Raw genomic sequence first — 18198 nt, 5'->3', positions numbered from 1 at the left:
TATTAGATAAGGACATTGTATAGACAACTTCCCGCAGTCTTGCTCTTTTCAATATGAGTGAACACTGGCAAATGTCGTTTTGTTATCTGGGCAAGTCTAGTTTTGACATTTGTTAAACGCCCCCCTCCCTTGGCACAGCATGTACATTATGAGGGATCCGTCTGTTTAAAGTCGCTTAGAATACTGTCCCGTGATGCAGTAGGTAGTGCGTGATGTAATTTCGCAGCAGATATAAATATCGTCGGCGAGGGAAAAGCGGCATGGCTGAGCCGCGCTTGCTAGGACGGCCAACACTTCTCAACTTATACAAGTTCGACTCGAATCTACACACGTTACCTCCGAGAGGACAGTCATACCAAGAACTAATAGATGTCGCACCAACCGGAACTCATCTTTGTCTTGGAATGAGCGTCTTTCGTTGCTTTTTTTCATTCGTTCGTTTTTTCTTATTCGGAGTTCAACGTAAAGGCCGGCACTGGGGTGATATTTTTAGTCCCTTAAACTCCCTCAACAAACACTGTAGGCTACTGCAGTGTTGGCAAGGATGGCTTTTCAATCGGCCCTCTTACCAATATTGGTCTTGGGACTGTTGACTAGTTTGGAGCGTTGTGCCCCCTTCCCTGGCAGGCTGAATGGCACAGTGGAACGACACTGGGAGACACTCTACTCGCGGTCCTTGGCTCGGATCCCTGGGGAGAAGAGAGAGATAAACCGGGACAGCGACTATCTTATGGGCATTAAACGGCTACGACGCCTTTATTGCAATGTAGGAATTGGGTTTCATATTCAAGTTTCACCCGATGGGAGAATAACAGGAGTGCACAGTGAAAACCGTTACAGTAAGTTCAACGTGATTATTTCGACTTTTCACGCATTAGACTGCCTTCTCGCATTAGTTGCATATGCCTCTTGTGCTGTCAATCCCAACCTGATCTCTGGCCTGCCTGGTCATTCCATGCACTTATAGCTCGTTCCCGTGCGAGCCATTGGTATTAGAATAGGCCAAGGCTATTCATAAAATGAAATCCAATATTTCATAACATATTTCATGCAATCAACTATAATGTATAAAAACACACGTTTTTATGTGCCACTTGTGTATTCCAATTAGCCTATACTTATTTGAAGTGACTGCTAGATTGTGTCTTCATAAACATATTATCGCGATATGAATATATGGCATATTATGTGATAGGGTCAGTGTCGGGGCAGGGGTCTCTTGGCACGGTTTGAAATGCCTCACCAATGTGTTTAATTTGAAAGTGGAATAGATAGGACTTGATTGCAGGATTAGAATGTGATTCTTATTTCACTGCTGATGAAATATGTTGTCTGTGGCATCGGTGACATGCAGTGCTATGCTAGCATCTAAAAAGCGATGCTCCTATTAAATAAATAGGCCTAAGTGTCTTGTGTCAAAGGAGCGAATAAGGTGGGCATGCGTTGGAACATCTGGAGGCTAAAAATGACGTGTGGGTGCTTTCCACTCTGAAACCAGTGTTTGAAATCAGAGATTTCTAGGAACCAAGCCAAGATCCAATACGTCCTAAAGTTAGGACGGAGATAAACCCATATGTTACGGTAAATTAACCCCTTGGCCTTGCGTGTCAAATTAATGTCCGCTCGAGACAGTCATATTCGATTACATTTGCAGACACAAATAATAACAAACATTTAATTGTCTAACAGTTGTCATTGCAAATATGATCCTGTAACTTCTCAACGACATAATGTGACAAATACGCCCCTATCGCCTATATCGACACGGTCTGCCTGTGAATTTAAAGGTTGTTTTGTGTTCCCTTGGCCTATTTTGAGACATGACATACAATTCAAGCGAGATACATTACATAGATTCTGTTTGAACAGTTCTAGTCGCCATAAAAACACATTTAAAAAAGGGAGTCAGACATCCTTCTGGACTCAAAAGTGACATATGATGCTTCAGTTTGCACACTTTTAACAAAAAGGCACAAGAACAGCATCAGAGGTCCATAGGCGTGCTTGATTGACCTGATCTGTAACAAATGATGTGTCAATGTTTGTTAATGCACTGTCAAACATTTCCTGTAAAATGTACAGTAATTTACTGGCAGCAATTGGCCAGTAGTTTACTGTAATTTATTTTACAGTACAGCTACTGTTATCCATTTTATGGTACCAAAAATATTACTGTAATACACTTTACAGTATATTACTGGAAATACCCATGCAGCGACATATTACCCAGTGTTCTTTGCAAGTTTTCATTTTTACATTTAGTTCCTTCAGGGAACTAAATGCTCTTGTCCATAACATGCTCATAACAATGCTCTGCTCTTGTCCATAACAACTTACAGTCAGTGCATTCAACCAAGGTTGATAGCAAGTAAAAAGCCATAGCAAGTAAACATTTCTGTAACCGTTACTGAAAATGTTGTTGTAGTTGTGGATACATTGATCTTCAAAATAATTGTAATTACAACAAGATATCTCGTCAATACGATACTGAGATATTCATGGTAAGTTGATGGCAGAGCAATGAAATACAGTGCAAGACATTAAAAGTGACTATTCAAACTGTAAGAAAATGATTTCTACAGTATTTTACTGTAATTTCAAGGGATTAGAGCAAGCAAGTTGGCTGCATGCATTTGCATATTACAGCATATTAATGAATACTTGGTGTTTTCTATCACTTGCACTTCTAGAGGCCGAAACAAAGTCTACCAAACTGGCCGATTACAGGGCAAACGGACCTGGGTAAATATTCAACCATTAAAAGGTTAAAGACCCACTACCACTCTGATCTGTTCTCTATATACATTTAAATTGTCAGGGAACTACTACCACATATCCCTTAAATTGGTACAGGACTTTCGCTGTCGGATGCAACAAATATACCCACTACAAGGCACGCCTTAAAATATGTTAAAGAGCCAGCGATTCTCTCTCCTCCCACAATATTTCCCCCACAACGTACTATAATTTACAGTATGCTGCGAGTAAATACATAGCAAAACAGTACTTTATTGTTGAATTTCATTGAATATTTAATATTCACAATTGCTAATAGTGAATATTCCATTATATATATATTACACCATACCAACTGATATTTGGTGTTTTATAAATCACTTGCACTTTAGGCCTTAACAAAGGCTTCTAAATTGACAGTGACTACAAGCCTCTTTCTTGGAGGACGCATGCTTGCACAATTTGAAAAAGTTGGTTTCTATCTCCGGACATGAGTGAAATCAACTGACGACGTGATATGAAGTTAGTTGCTTGTGAACCACATACAAGACTATTTGTTTTCTTCTTTCCAGGTCTCCTTGAGATATCTCCAGTAGAGAGAGGAGTCGTGACAATCTTTGGCGTCCAACGCGGTCTATTCGTGGCCATGAACAGCAAAGGGAAGCTGTACGGATCTGTGAGTGTACGAGATGATTTACGGTGGATTTCCGCCGGTAGATGTTATTATCGGTAGCCTACTCGATGACATGCTACCACTTGAGCTGTAGCGACCACTTCCTCTGCTACATACACCACAGCACTCCCGACAGCTCCTTTCCGCGTCACATTGTTGGGCTGGGCTATGGCATGTTTCCAGTGCCTGGCCGTGTTTTCATTGTGGGCCGGATAAACCCAGGAACGGTAGCGCAGTAGATCATTCAGACTGCGCATTCCATTCTTAGCATTGCCAGCCACCACATGCACCTTACTGTCCTTCTCAGAGTAAAGATAAACTGGCCAAAAAGACCACCCACACAAACTGCCTATAGACCCACAACACAGCACATTCATGAATGTTCTTGATGGGATAGATAAATAGTTGGATTGTGGCTCTTACGTAATCTGTTTTAAATCACCTGCCCCGGTTATCCCTACCAAACAAAAGCACCAATATCAAAGGCAAAACCAAGCAGTCAAATGGACTAACCTACCCCCATGTCATTCATTAAAGGATATATGGAATATAACTGTTAGAAACATTATACAATATTTTGTCAAGTTTCAATTTCCACAAAGTAGGTCACGTCTAGCTCTTGTCTATGCTATTATACTGCTCATACTACACCTATAATTAAACATCTTTCTAATCTTCTGTTTTAGGTTCATTACAACAACGAGTGCAAATTCAAAGAAACTCTCCTGGCAAATAATTACAACGCTTACGAATCAGTGGCATACCCAACGATGTACATTGGACTAAGCAAGACCGGTAAAACAAAAAGAGGAAACCGAGTGTCACCAGCCATGACGGTGACGCATTTCTTGCCAAGAATCTGAGTCACTCAGAAATAGACTTAACCTCAATAAAGGTGGGGTGAGGGGGACTCAAAACGATGCACTTTCAACTGGAGTTTTATGCAAGACTAAGTGTATCATCCTGTTTAAAATGTTATGTATAAGTTTGTATATCAGTTTATTTATTATGTATAACAATTTTGTATCTGGGGGGGAAACTGGTCCCCACTTCAGGGGGAATTTCAGAAATCAACACATTTATTTATGTTTTTTAATTTATCAGAAGTCTGCTGCTATTAAGTGTTCGGGTAAGTAAGATTCCTTTGTTGAATTATGGTTTTCTTTGCACTGTTTATAGACAAAATATTCTACAGCGACAGAGCAAAGGATACTTTTGTGTGACTTATTTTTCTTCTATGGAATTAACTTTTAAGTCTTAGACCGACGTTCAAACAAGTGAAATGATGTCAAATTATTGGTTTTAGAAGCAATTGTCCAATGGCAGGACTCTTTTGTAGGCATTGGAGTCTAATTGAAACAGTATCAGCTTACTACTGGTTACAGAATGAGCCGCGTTGAAGTCCTATCCTCTCAAATCTGTTTTTAGCTCTGCCAGGGGGTTGAACTTTGAACTTTTCTGCAGTCAATCTTTGTCAGATCTATAAGACTCTGGATAGAGAGAGGCATCTTCTTGACATTGTATAAGCAGGGAATTTGAGAGTTTATAGGCAAGGTCAGTGTGCTGACACACAAAGCAGAAACCATAGCCATGGCTATATAACATTCAGCTTTTATGACGGGAAGTAAAAAAATCAAAGTCCTCAGCTGTATAGAGGATATATGGATCCCAAAAGGCTTAATTGAAATCATCACAAGTTCAGCATCAGAGCTCCTCCCTGAGTGCAAAAAAAGAAGGCAAGATAATGTAATGATTGTCCCAGGTTGTTTTCCCCAAGTGTGTACACCAAAAAGGTATACATTTTTTTTTTTTTGGGGGGGGGGTGACATGCATTGCCTCCCATTTCTTCCCATTGCCCTTGTTATCTATCCTCTACCTCACATAATCAACAAACCCCCTCAAAACTTTTCTACAGTTCGCCCTGAAGTAATTCTGTTGAACCAGTTTGAGATTAGCCCTGATCTTCTCGGAGCACCATGCCATAGGCAGAAGTTCAGGCAGCCATTTTGTCCCAGTTGCGCCTTGTCACGTTTGAGCTATCTTTACCCTGTGATTTACTTTTAGAAAGGATGATCATGGTGGGAATATTTACAGACAGCTGTTAGACCGCACTATATGCTTAACCAGTAACCCTATATTTTTCTTTATATATTTTGTAAATATAACCCCTGGTAACTGGCGGAGCATAGTGATGCTGCTTCAAAAAGTCTGTTATTCCTCCTTTGGGAACATTCATTCAACGATGAAGGGGATTGACCAGGAGATGGCCCATGCCAGAGGGTGTCTCTCTCTCTGTCTGTAGTCCCAGTCGGCATTCACGTAATAAGGAATTCCCTCGGCCACAAATTGGGGAAAAACAACATTCTTTCCTATTGACCCCCATTGTAAAAGAGGCAACTTCGTCGTCGTTTTTTTACAATGACGAAAAGCTGCTGTGTTCTTCAATGTAACCAGGTCAAAAAATCCTGACCTACGGTTCGCAATGCTCCCACGTAGGGTAATAGAGCCTGCGAGAAGAGCCCTGTGCTGTGGCTTCAGGCTATTCGGCGTGGGAGAGGGGGAAATCTGGGGACCCGGTGTCCAAGTAGGCTACACGTAGCTAGGTGTGTGGAAAACATTTAAATCACAGCTAAGACATTTAACTTGTTTAATATAGTCCGTTTGTAACTCCACTCATTACTTGTAGCTGTATAGTCCGTTTGTTTGTGTTGTTGGTCTTGGCTAATGTTAGCTAGCTACCACTCACTCGCGTGGCTGCTAGCACTGTCATGAAAAGGGGCATAAGGCAAGACCTACAATGTTATGTTTTTTTTTAAAGTAGTGAGGACACTAGGAAGCTGGCAATGTTGAAAAGTTATCTTTAGGCATGTTATACTTCTCGTAAATGTTGTTTTGTTATTGACTAAAACAAGCAGACAACAAGAAAACTGCATTTGAAAAAGGTAACGTTTTTACTCTGAGCCAATAGGGCAACCTATGTAACCACTGGTTGTTTTCCCCACAAGCGGGCAGGGCTGCAACGTTCTATCTAGTACCGACTGGGACTATTAGAATAGTTCTAGATTGTACGATGGTGTTCATTCTCTTCTGAGAGGGTTCCATCTCAGGTTCAACATTCCACATACCATGGCAGTTTACAATGTACAGTACTGATTTTAGACAACTCAAACTGGAAGCGAAGGCCCATTGTTTTATATTCAATATAACAAAAGTAACAATAGCGTCCAAGTCCTGAGAAATCTAAAGAGGCGTAACTTTTGACACAGCAAATATCTTTTCTAAATGCATCTCACTGGGTAGTAGTAAAAAATAGAATGGCCGAGGCTCCAGCAAATATCTCAGGGTGTTGTTGGTGAACTCTCGGTGTCCATTTCCAAACACCTGCTGTAGAAGTCTAGGTCTCCCGTAAAACAATCCTAACCTGGATCCCGTCTTGCCCTTCAAAAAGACACAAGCACATGGCAGCCAAAATGAGTCAAGACTATGATGCTCTTGCATACCATCCAGCTCCTTAGACCGACTGGTCAGAGAGCTCTCCAATGCTGTACCTAACTTAATATTGTCACATATGACCTGGATGCTCAGAACACCTGTTGGTAATATTATTTAGTCACCCGAGACCTCAGGCTGCACTGCCAATCCCATAACTATTTTCCTTTGCCACAGCTGTGCCAACCGTTCCCCAACAGACTGTTTTGCATGGCTCACCATAATGTTTACAAAAACACTGAGAAGTCAATGGCAAATATTCTGTGACCTCTCCCATTGACCTGGTTCCAACCCCAGTAGAGTCACCTCATTTGCTTATACAGCAAGTGTACAAGCAACACAACACAAGTGTACAAGCAACACAAACACAATGATCTGAGAAGTGCGCCGTGTAGACATGAGAGTTTGAACAATTGTTCAGACATTTAAATCTATCCCTGAATCGATCCGATGAGACGGCACAGAGACAAGAACTTCAAATGCAGAATAATGAGCATGTTTCCGTGTTAAATTGTTCATTATCTATTGTCTCCTCTGGGCGCTTATTTCTTCCACTGCTGTGCTGTTTCTGCATCCATTGGAGGGCTCTTGGGTCTCAAGTAACAAGTGCTTTGAGTCCTGTGGTCTTCTTACTCATCGTCTTTATTATCTGTAGTTTTATACAGGTCTTGTTAAATATCTTGACGTATGTGCTGTGCACATGACTAATGCCTAACTTAAATTTGAAGTTAATAAAACTCCCAATGTTGTAAAATGACTCCTTCCTGTCTGAACCCTTGTTGGAAAAAGTCTTCACAGACTATTACTTGTTTCTGACAACATCAATTGTGCAATAATTTGACTGAACGGTTTTGGAAAGAAGTGTGATAACATAGGAGTTCAGAATTCCAGTGGCTCTAACGCACAGAATTCCAAATTAAAGTTACATCAAATTCTATTTTATCTACCGCACTACAATACACATTATTCAATGGCGAAACCAGAAATACATTTGTCAAACTGAGGAGAGGAAAGCAAGTTACGTCAATTCCAAGTTATTTCTTTGTTGAACTGTCCATTTTGATAAATGCCTCAAAGAAAAATAGCCTTGGAAGAGCGAGACAGGTGTGGCCACTCAATACACATGTATTTCTGTCCACTGGGTAGCTCGAGCTAAATGGAGCCTTGTCTTTGCCTGAAAGAATGACAGCTTTCTGCTCCAGTAAACTGAGGCTTCAATGTTTAAGGATTGTAAACAATCCCTAAAAATAGTGGCTACACACCATCTATCTGCCTTGACTCTATTGTCTGTCAACCAAATAAACATCCATCAACCCATGGGCCAACATGTCTTTCTTCACCGAGACAGCCAGGGAAACTTGCAACGATTCGTTCAATAACAGAGATGGGTAATTGCATGGTTGTCCGATGGTGCTATGTAACGATGAAGGCAGCCATTCTACATTTCCAATGTGATTTTGTCCCACTGCCCTAACAGAGTTCAGTGAATACGAGGGGTTCCGCACTGGGGAACTGACACAAGGCATGTGATGTGAGGTAGAGTATCAAAGTCTTTGTTAAATAAATAGTCAAACTAAAAATGTATTTAGCAAAAAAAAACGCGAAATAAAAAGTGAAATTGCGGAATTGTGAAAGGCACAAACAATCGCCACAAACTGTTTTTCACTGTCAAAAGCTATTTAAGACTGACAACTGCACACATGCACCCCCAACATACACATTATACACACAAATCAGTCTTTTTAACTCCAAGATCATCAACAGTGTCTAAAGCCATCCGTGTAGATAGCAGTTGTAAAGAATGATTAAAACATCATGCTGCAGTGGGATGGGGCCAGGCGTGTTGCTGACTGGCAGGGGCACCTTGAGCACTTAGTTATCTAGGCCCCCTCACAGAGTCCCTGGATTCCATGGGTATCGCGCCTCCTAAGCCCCAGCTTATAGGGTTTTGCTGCTTTATCCAGCCGGCAAACACAAGCGAAGCCTGAGTCTTTAACACCAGTGAGACTGGATCATCTCTGGGGGGGAAAGGGGGCAATGAGAGGAGATGGATGAAGCGGGACGGGGCTCAATTGTTCTCTACTGTCAAAACAAAATGAGATTGTGTGGGGCTATCTATCCCTCATAAACGCAGCGGCAGAGAGGATGTAATGGAAATGTTTCTGGTGGTCGTTTTAATTTGTCTACGGTTGCATTATTCCCTGCTAGTCAACCACAATATAGATGCTTCGGATGTACTAACTTCTCTCAAGACATCAATGAGTGGAGTTTTTGATCTATGGCACTATGACACTGTTAATTGGCAAAATATAACAGCGAGGCGCTGAAGCACACCAGCCAGACGCAAGGAAATTCAAATAGCCACACCTGGTCTAAACCACATGCAAACAACCGTTTGTGTTAATAAACACCTGGTGTACTATCAGGTGACTGGCTCCTCAGCGTAAGCCTGGGTTTAGCTTCATTCAGCCATGATAATAGGCGGCATATCTTTGGCAGACCGAGTGTGGTTGGCAGAACTCGGCACATAGGAGGGCATCAGAGCCAGGGTGTGTCACGCTGCTGCCCATTTCAGAGACGTATTATTATATCACATACTGTTTCAGTGTAACACAGTAAAACCTTGATAGTGTCTCACTTGAATGTACTGCGACACCGAGTAATGGACATGTGTATATTTTTGTTCTAAATGGCTAAGTCTATGGATTGAATTAGCCAAAACTTGCCTTTACGTTCAGTATCTTTCTTCAAGTCGAAATGCATTCCAGCCATAATGTTTGCACCGCAGTGACGAGCGCGGGATATGGCTCCAAAACGCACCTCAATCCAGGGATGGAAGATGTTACTGTACTCATAATGATCCCATTATCCAAAATGGCAAATCAAGAAGATTAAAATATTGCTTATTTTTTTATTAAACTGCCTTTTTCGTCCACATGCTAGGCTAGCTCTAGCATTTACTAGCGCGAGGACGGGGGGGGGGGGGGAATGCAGATTCATTAAAAACGAGCAGTATTTCAATCTTCTTGATTTGTCATTTCGGATAATGGGATCATTGGATTGAGGTACGTGTTCGAGCCGCATCCCGCGCTCGTCACTGCGGTGCAAACCTTATGGGTGGTGTGTGTTTCGACCTGATAGGAATCGGATGTATTTACTGTTGATCCTGAGGTCGGCTAGGATATCGGCTAAGATTAACAGTCCCACAGTATTCCACCTGATGATAAAGCTCAAAACATTACAGAGATAAAACAACCAAACAGGCTTTGGGTCAGAATGCAAAACACCAACTAGGTACAAATGCATACATCCTACCAGAATCTTAAAATGTGTGCTTAAAATATGTATGAGAGAAAGAGAGAGAGAAAGAGAGGGAGAGGGGGCTGTCTGTTTGAGATCCTCCAGATGTTTGCCTATAAAGACAAAGTACTTCAAAAGGTGCTGAAAAGACTCCCCCCTCTTTCACTTCCATGCGGTGTAATGCTTTCTGTCCTGGGGCATTTAGGAAATGACATGGACCTTTAATCATGGGGCCGATGGTCACCATTTCAGCAGGAACAGTGGAGGCCACGGACCGCTTCCCTTATTTCATGCACAAACAAATTTCCTTGGAGCTTTAGATGATGGTTAAGCCTACTTCCTTGGAACTAGAACATGACTCAAACTAACACATGCATATTATGCAGCCAATGACATCACTCTGTGTGTGTCAACTTGTTTTGCAGTTTTCCCAATGCACTACAATAGCTGTGCATCCTATGCACAAAATCCATCTGCAGTTTATGGAGGGACGATGGTATCCTTTAAATGCTCTACTCTTTTCTCTCAGATTATTTATATTTGTAAGACAGTATTTTTGAATGAGCCCCAAGAGGAGTGGCCTCAATAAATCTTGGGCAACAGGACCAACGCCACGTTACCCTATGTTACCCTATGTTACAATAAAACTGCAATATATGTATAATAACGGATGGAAGTTGCCTGCCAGTGAGTGCATTAGCAGAGGAAACAACTCTCATTTGATGGGACATCAGGATGACCACATAGGTCAATAGTGCTGTACATCAGTAGGCCTATGAATGTCACATCCTCTGCACTGCGCGTCACACAAAAGCCATGGATTCATTTCAGCATGACATCATTTTTCTAAAGTCTTTCACCAGACAGTTCGGCCGGGCAAGAGAGCCTAGTTTAAACTGTGACTCAAGCAGTGCAATGAACATTACTCACTCATCCAAAGCATGAAGGCGTTCTCTCAAATGTCACCATCAGGTCACAGCACAGGATTGCAGTGCAGGCCTTCAATTCACTGTTGCTGAGGCCATTGGTCGAGGCACGCCAACTGACTCTTACTAAGAGGTCTGGAGCAAACAATTCGCGAGGTCTACCAACCAGTAAACACAACGTTTTTGTCGCCATTCGATCATCAGAGGACAGGAGCCTGTGTGAGACTATGGGCATGATACTGACTTATAAGGCATACTGATCTGAAGTAAAAGACAACATCAGCATGGCAATATGACTTTTCCTTTTCGGTATGCCTACAATTAAATGTAGCTGTAAAAGAGTTAAGGCTCCCATCTCATCTCGTTAACCAGCCTATGCTCCCCTACTCACCATCAACATCTATCGCCCTGAACAGACGAGAAGACAGCTAGCCTCCGTGCAAATAACGAAGGCAACTGCGCAGTGCACCCAATTCAACGCGTAAAAGTGCGCAAAAGCAAAGCCTTTTCTATCCAACATACTTGTAATCTTTGAAGACGTCATTAGTGCGAACTTCACCAACCAATTGCATGTGTCAAGGTAAGACTCCATCAAGCCCACAACGCTCACGAAGACGCTTTTGAATTTAAAATTGATAATGTGGTATTGTGCGCCACCTAGTGAGTATCATGACATGGACCACTGAGTGAAAAATAATCTGGTTTACAGAATTAGTCTATTTATTTTAGGCAGAGCACGGTCTGTAGTGGTTAGTCAGTAATCTTCAAGTAGTCTCCCGTTTAGTCGGTCAAATCATAATGTTATGAATAAAGTTAGACTTCAGTTTGATGAAAAATTCAAAACATGTATTTTGACAAATATTGGCCTACTGGAATAAACTACTCACCGAGAGATGTTGTCTCGACCGTCCACACAGTTTAATACTACCTGATCTGGCATACTGCGCTTTGAAATGTAGGTCCTCGGCTGCATTTTCATGAATGAGAATATTTGCTCTAAATTACTGTTTAACTTCTATGTAGCCTCCATTTCACAGTCCACTGAGGAGTTCGTCAATTGACCACGAGTGCACACTAACCATCGGAAACCCTCGGTCAAAATCAGATAACAGAGGGGTAAATCTGTTATGTGTGCTAGTTGACCAAGTCCAACAAAGACAGATATTCTCCTGTGCCAGAGCTGGTTTGAATTACACATGACTTGTACCCTTCGCATTTAGTGAAATAATGGAACGCTCCCCCTGATTGAGCAATGGCAAACCGGATTTTATTAGTATAGCCTAATTTAATACGGTTGTTGCTATATTATAACGACGAGTGGATGGCTATACTTTAATCCAGTAGCCTAGAATTCACTTTAACTTCTCAAGATGAATTACACAGGGATATAAATCAAATGGAATCAAATAAATCATAGTAATCAAATGGAAGATCATTATGATCAATTAATTCTAATACTCTATGATCATCAATGTTTTGACGTTGATAACTTAAAGGGCTAACTGCTCTTATAAATCCTTGGTCGTGGCGTGGGCCACCAGTCACCTATGATTTTGTTGGATGTTGAGAAAGTGTGTCATGTTGTTCCCAGAATTGGCTTTGGGAAAAGGGTTATCGATCGTACTGATAAGCAGCACATTTAAAAAGGCTGGGACGTTGTCTTACTAGAAAATAACGACAGATACAAAGAAGGGAGACGGCCTGGGATAACAGACAGAGAAAAAGCATCAGAAAATAGAATTTGATATAGTCAAGAGAAAAATGACACTTGCAGTTACTGCAGTATGCATGGTCAGCGTGTTTTTTGCTGTTGGGGTTTTTTGTCTGCCACTGCCAGACTCGGGGCCTCATATAGCCAACGGATGGGGACAGACGGTCCGGCTCAGACATCTGTATGCGGCCAAACACGGATTGCACTTGCTAATCAACGAGAATGGCAAGGTGCACGGATCTCCTGAGCAGAGCTCTTACAGTAAGTAGGCTACCACTATAAATAGAGCAGCGATGAAAAAGTAGTATTTTGTTGAGACATAGAGACCCTATTAACTTTGCCATCTTTGAATATCACTGGCAAGGTCATTCCCAATATTTATTGGAGACTGCATAACCAGAACTCATATTCTGGATAGGTTGTTTTGATGAAAGAGGTGGTGAACATTTGGTTGAGCATCGTATTGGCATCCTTTGAGAAAGTAATTTGAAAACGTGTCAGTATGAATTAGACATTTGTGGATTATAAAATGGTAACTCTATTAGGTTGTTCACTATACTTACATACATCAGAGATATGCCTAATATTAAATGAATTTAGAAATTGTGTAAACCTGTCTAAACTCCAAAAATTAATATCCACTTATAACTGCGCTTACTGCAGCAAAAAAAGGCAATTTTGAAAGCATGGTTTGATCAGGAGGCTCACTTGAACACTCTGTGGATCTACAACTTGTTATCTCCTGGAGGGATCCACCGCTAGAATCAACAGAGCTAAAGCCACCACAATATCCACCTGGTTCTCCGCCATCTCCTTCATAACATCCAAAATAAGGAGAGGAGTCAGCTCATGTCCAAATACTGAACTTTTCCCATTTCATCCCAAATTTGAGATATTATTCTGATTAGGCACAATATAAACCTGTGTTTTATGTTTTGTCTTATCACGTGTTGTGGTTGTCTATTGGTATGACTTTATGTATTTCTGTCACTGTTTTATTATTATTTTGAAATATTTCATCAAAATAAATTGTAAAAAGTCAACTGAATGACCTGTTGTGTTGATACAGGTTTGGTGGAAATCCGACCTGTAGACACGGGCTGTGTCGCAATCAAAGGAGTAGCAGCCTCGCAGTATCTCTGCATGGAAGGGAATGGAAGACTGTATGCATCGGTAAGAGCACTCACATTTGCCTTTTGATTGTAACATTTATTTAACGTTCACATTGATTGAACAATTTCAGATGCAGCTCCGATTTGTGAATAACAGCAATTCACAGTTTGGAGTTGCATAAAATGTTACATTACATTTCCATACCAGATTTAAAATACATTTGTCAAATACTGAGAAATATATGGTTTACTATAGGTTATATGTCCCTGCAGCAACCTTTGTCCACTGGTAGGGTATAGTTAAAACCTCATTGGAAAGGAACAGGAACAACAACCTTGGCCTCTACTGACTCTGTGTACCCTATGCAAATAGCTCTCGAAGAACTCCTGGCAGGAGTCAGTCAGGAGGACACACTTTGATGAAGAGGTTCTGACAAATAGCCTATGTGTGTCACTCCATATTCACAAAACCTTATTTTCTCCCTCATCTTCCCACAGAAAACCTATATGAAAGATGACTGCTCCTTCAAGGAAAACATCCTCCCAGACGGCTACAATATTTATGTCTCTGACAAGCATGGGACCCTGGTGAGCCTGGGTGGCAGCCGGCAGAGGCTCCAGGGGCGAGACAGAGGCATTCCTGCACTGTCCCAGTTTCTACCAAGGGTGAGCACCCTGCCCCTGGATATAACAACAGATTTGGAGTTGTCAGCCCACCCTGAGCAAGGCCCTCAGTCAGGCCTGGACATAGACACTATGGATGCCTTTGGGAAACTTTCCCAGATCTCGATCCAAAGCCCAAGTTTCAATAAGAGATGAGCAACTGATGGTGCTAACATGCAATCTATACTAAGAAGCTTCTACATCTACAAGGTGTCTCCAAACTCAAAATTTGTTTTTGGCACATGACATTATACACCACTCCAAACATACAGGCCCAAGAAGAACCGGATTGAAATCAATTGTAGTATTTATTTCATTATAATTTTTAAAAACTTTACTTTTAGCCATATTATTTAATGAAAATACTTGATCCATGTATTTTGAAAAACTAATATGGGGCTCTGTATGCACTTTGTCTACATTTTTTCGGAAGTTTACATACACTTATGTTGGAGTCATTAAAACTAGTTTTTCAACCACTCCACAAATTTCTTGTTAACAAACTATAGTTTTGGCAAGTCGGTTAGGATATCTACTTTGTGCATGACACAAGTAATTTTTCCAACAATTGTTTACAGAAATATAATTTCACTTATAATTCACTATCACAATAACAGTGGGTCAGAAGTGTACATACACTAAGTTGACTGTACCTTTAAACAGCTTGGAAAATTCCAGACAACTATGTCATGGCTTTAGAAGCTTCTGATAGGATAATTTACATAGTTTCAGCCAATTGGAGGTGTACCTGTGGATGTATTTCAAGGCCTACCTTCAAACTCAGTGCCTCTTGCTTGACATCATGGGAAAATCAAAAGAAATCAGCCAAGACCTCAGAAAAAAAATTGTAGACCTCCACAAGTCTGGTTCATCGTTGGGAGCAATTTCCAAACGCCTGAAGGTACCACATTCGTTTGTACAAACAATAGTATGCAAGTATAAACACCATGGGACCACGCAGCCGTCATACCAATCAGGAAGGAGACGCGTTCTGTCTCCTAGAGATGAACATACTTTGGTTTGAAAAGTGCAAATCAATCCCAGAACAACAGTAAAGGACCTTGTGAAGATGCTGGAGGAAACAGGTACAAAAGTATCTATATCCACAGTAAACGAGTCCTATATCGACATAACCTGAAAGGCCGCTCAGCAAGGGAGAAGCCACTTCTCCAAAACCGCCATAAAAAAAGCCAGACTATGGTTTGCAACTGCACATGGGGGCAAAGATCGTCGTTTTTGGAGAAATGTCCTCTGGTCTGATGAAACAAAAATAGAACTGTTTGGCCATAATGACCATAGTTATGTTTGGAGGAAAAAGGGGGAGTCTTGCAAGCCGAAGAACACCATCCCAACCATGAAGCACGTGGGTGGCAGCATCATGTTGTGGGGGTGCTTTGCTGCAGGAGGGACTGGTGCACAAAATAGATGGCATCATAAGGTAGGGAAATGATGTGGATATATTGAAGCAACATCTCAAGACATCAGTCAGGAAGTTAAAGCTTGGTCGCAAATGGGTCTTCCAAATGGACATTGACCCCAAGCATACTTCCAAAGTTGTGGCAAAATTGCTAAAGGACAACACAGTCAATGTATTGGAGTGGCCATCACAAAGCCCTGACCTCAATCCTATAGAAAATTTGTGGGCAGAACTGAAAAAGCGCGTAAGAGCAAGGAGGCCTAAAAACCTGATTCAGTTACATCAGCTCTGTCAGGAGGAATGGGCCAAAATTCACCCAACCTATTGTGGGAAGCTTGTGGAAGGCTACCCAAAACGTTTGACCCAAGTTAAACAATTTAAAGGCAAAGCTACCAAATACTAATTGAGTGTATGTAAACTTCTGACCCACTGGGAATGTGATGAAAGAAATAGAAGCTGAAATAAATCATTCTTTCTACTATTATTCTGACATTTTACATTCTTAAAATAAAGTGGTGATCCTAACTGACCTAAGACAGGGACTTTTTACTAGGATTTAAAGGAATTTAAATGTATTTGGCTGAGGTGTATGTAAACTTCCGACTTCAATTGTATTTGTAAATACTTATGTATTTGTACAGCTTTTTAAAAAAATAATTAGGCCTTCATTTTAACTCATATGTGTTTGCATTTACATTTTCAAATGTACTAAAGACACCATGTGAAATAATTTGTCCAAATGTGTAATTGGTGTCACCTCATTGTTGGCACCCCGTGTTATTGGAATGCATTTTGATCATTCAATCAGTCATCAGATCTAGAAAGCCATATTGATGATTCGTTTCTCACAGCAGTTTTTGGTTCAACAAGACTAACACATGCAAAAGAAGGTGTTTATTATTGGCACACAATGTAGTAAATTCTAGCACATTGAACATTTTCGAAGTCGCACAGTTCTTTATCAGTTTTGGAACTCTAACAAACATCATTATCATCCATTCCTCTTGCACGCTCTTGAGTTTGTCCAGAGTAGCTTTGATGATTCAGTGTTTGGGCTTATTGTATACTGAAACGACTATCATTCATACAACAGTATCACAGATGTAATCTGTGATAGTATTTTTTTATGATTATTTCCAATATGAGTTGTCACATGGGCTTGTTTGTGCATTTTACATTTTAGTAATTTAGCAGACACTCTTTTCCAGAGTGTCTTACAGTTAGTGCATTCATCTTAAGATAGATAGGTGGGACAACCACATATCACAATCTAGTAAGTACATTTTTCCTCTATACAATAGCTATCAGCAAAGTCAAACATTGGTTTCCTTACCCTGTAAATCAAATCAAAACAAAAAGTTATATGTCACATGCGCTGAATACAACAAGTGTATTTTAATTTTATTCAACCTTTATTTAACTAGGCAAGTCAAATAAAGAAAAAATTCTTAGTTAAAATGACAGCCTACCCCGGCCAAACCCTAACCCGGACGACGCTGGGCCAATTGTGCGCCGCCCTATGGGACTCCCAATCACGGCCTGTTGTGATACAGCCTGGAATCGAACCAAGGTGTGTAGGGACGCCTCTTGCACGGAGATGCAGTGCTTTAGACCGCTGCCCCACTCGGTAGACCTTACCTTGAAATGCTTACTTACAAGCCCTTAACCAACAATGCAGTTTAAGAAAACAGAGTTCAGGAAATATTTACTAAATAAACTAAAGTTAAAAAAGTAACAATAAAATAACAATAACGAGGCTATACACAGGGGGTACCGGTACTGAGTCAATTACCTCACAGGTTAGGTCAGGTAATTTGTACATGTAGGCAGGGGTAAAGTGACTATGCATAGATAATAAACAGCGAGTAGCAGCAGTGGGGGGGGGGGGGTCAATGCAAATAGTCCGGGTGGCCATTTGATTAATTGTTCAGCAGTCTTATGGCTTGGGGGTAGAAGCTGTTAAGGAGCCTCTTGGACCTAGACTTGGCGCTCCAGTACCGCTTGCCGTGCAGTAGCAGGGAGAACAGTTTATGACTTGGGTAACAGGAGTCTTTGACAATTTTTGGGACCTTCCTTTGACACTGCCTAGTCGAGGTCCTGGATAGCAGGAAGCTTGGCCCCAGTGATGTACTGGGCCATATGCACAGCCCTCTGTAGCGCCTTATGTTCAG

The 18198-nt window shown here is 41.1% G+C and overlaps 2 protein-coding genes across 2 annotated transcripts; both read left to right on the top strand.

The window, feature by feature from the left end:
• Positions 1-227: 227 nt before the first annotated feature.
• Positions 228-7655, top strand: LOC139576243 (fibroblast growth factor 4B-like). Its single transcript, XM_071402070.1, has 3 exons — positions 228-839; positions 3309-3412; positions 4096-7655. Exons 1-3 carry the CDS (start codon positions 545-547, stop codon positions 4270-4272), a joined length of 576 nt encoding a protein of 191 aa, XP_071258171.1. The 5' UTR covers positions 228-544; the 3' UTR covers positions 4273-7655.
• A 5157-nt stretch (positions 7656-12812) lies between these two features.
• fgf19 (fibroblast growth factor 19) lies at positions 12813-16957 on the top strand. The gene is made up of 3 exons (XM_071402071.1): positions 12813-13096; positions 13905-14008; positions 14446-16957. Exons 1-3 carry the CDS (start codon positions 12886-12888, stop codon positions 14764-14766), a joined length of 636 nt encoding a protein of 211 aa, XP_071258172.1. The 5' UTR covers positions 12813-12885; the 3' UTR covers positions 14767-16957.
• Positions 16958-18198: the final 1241 nt, after the last annotated feature.

The sequence above is a fragment of the Salvelinus alpinus genome, chromosome 5 (genome assembly GCF_045679555.1).
Source record: "Salvelinus alpinus chromosome 5, SLU_Salpinus.1, whole genome shotgun sequence".
Classification (NCBI taxonomy): Eukaryota; Metazoa; Chordata; class Actinopteri; order Salmoniformes; family Salmonidae; genus Salvelinus; species Salvelinus alpinus.
The sequence above is the reverse complement of the archived record's forward strand: the minus strand, read 5'-3'. Positions and strand labels throughout refer to the sequence as shown.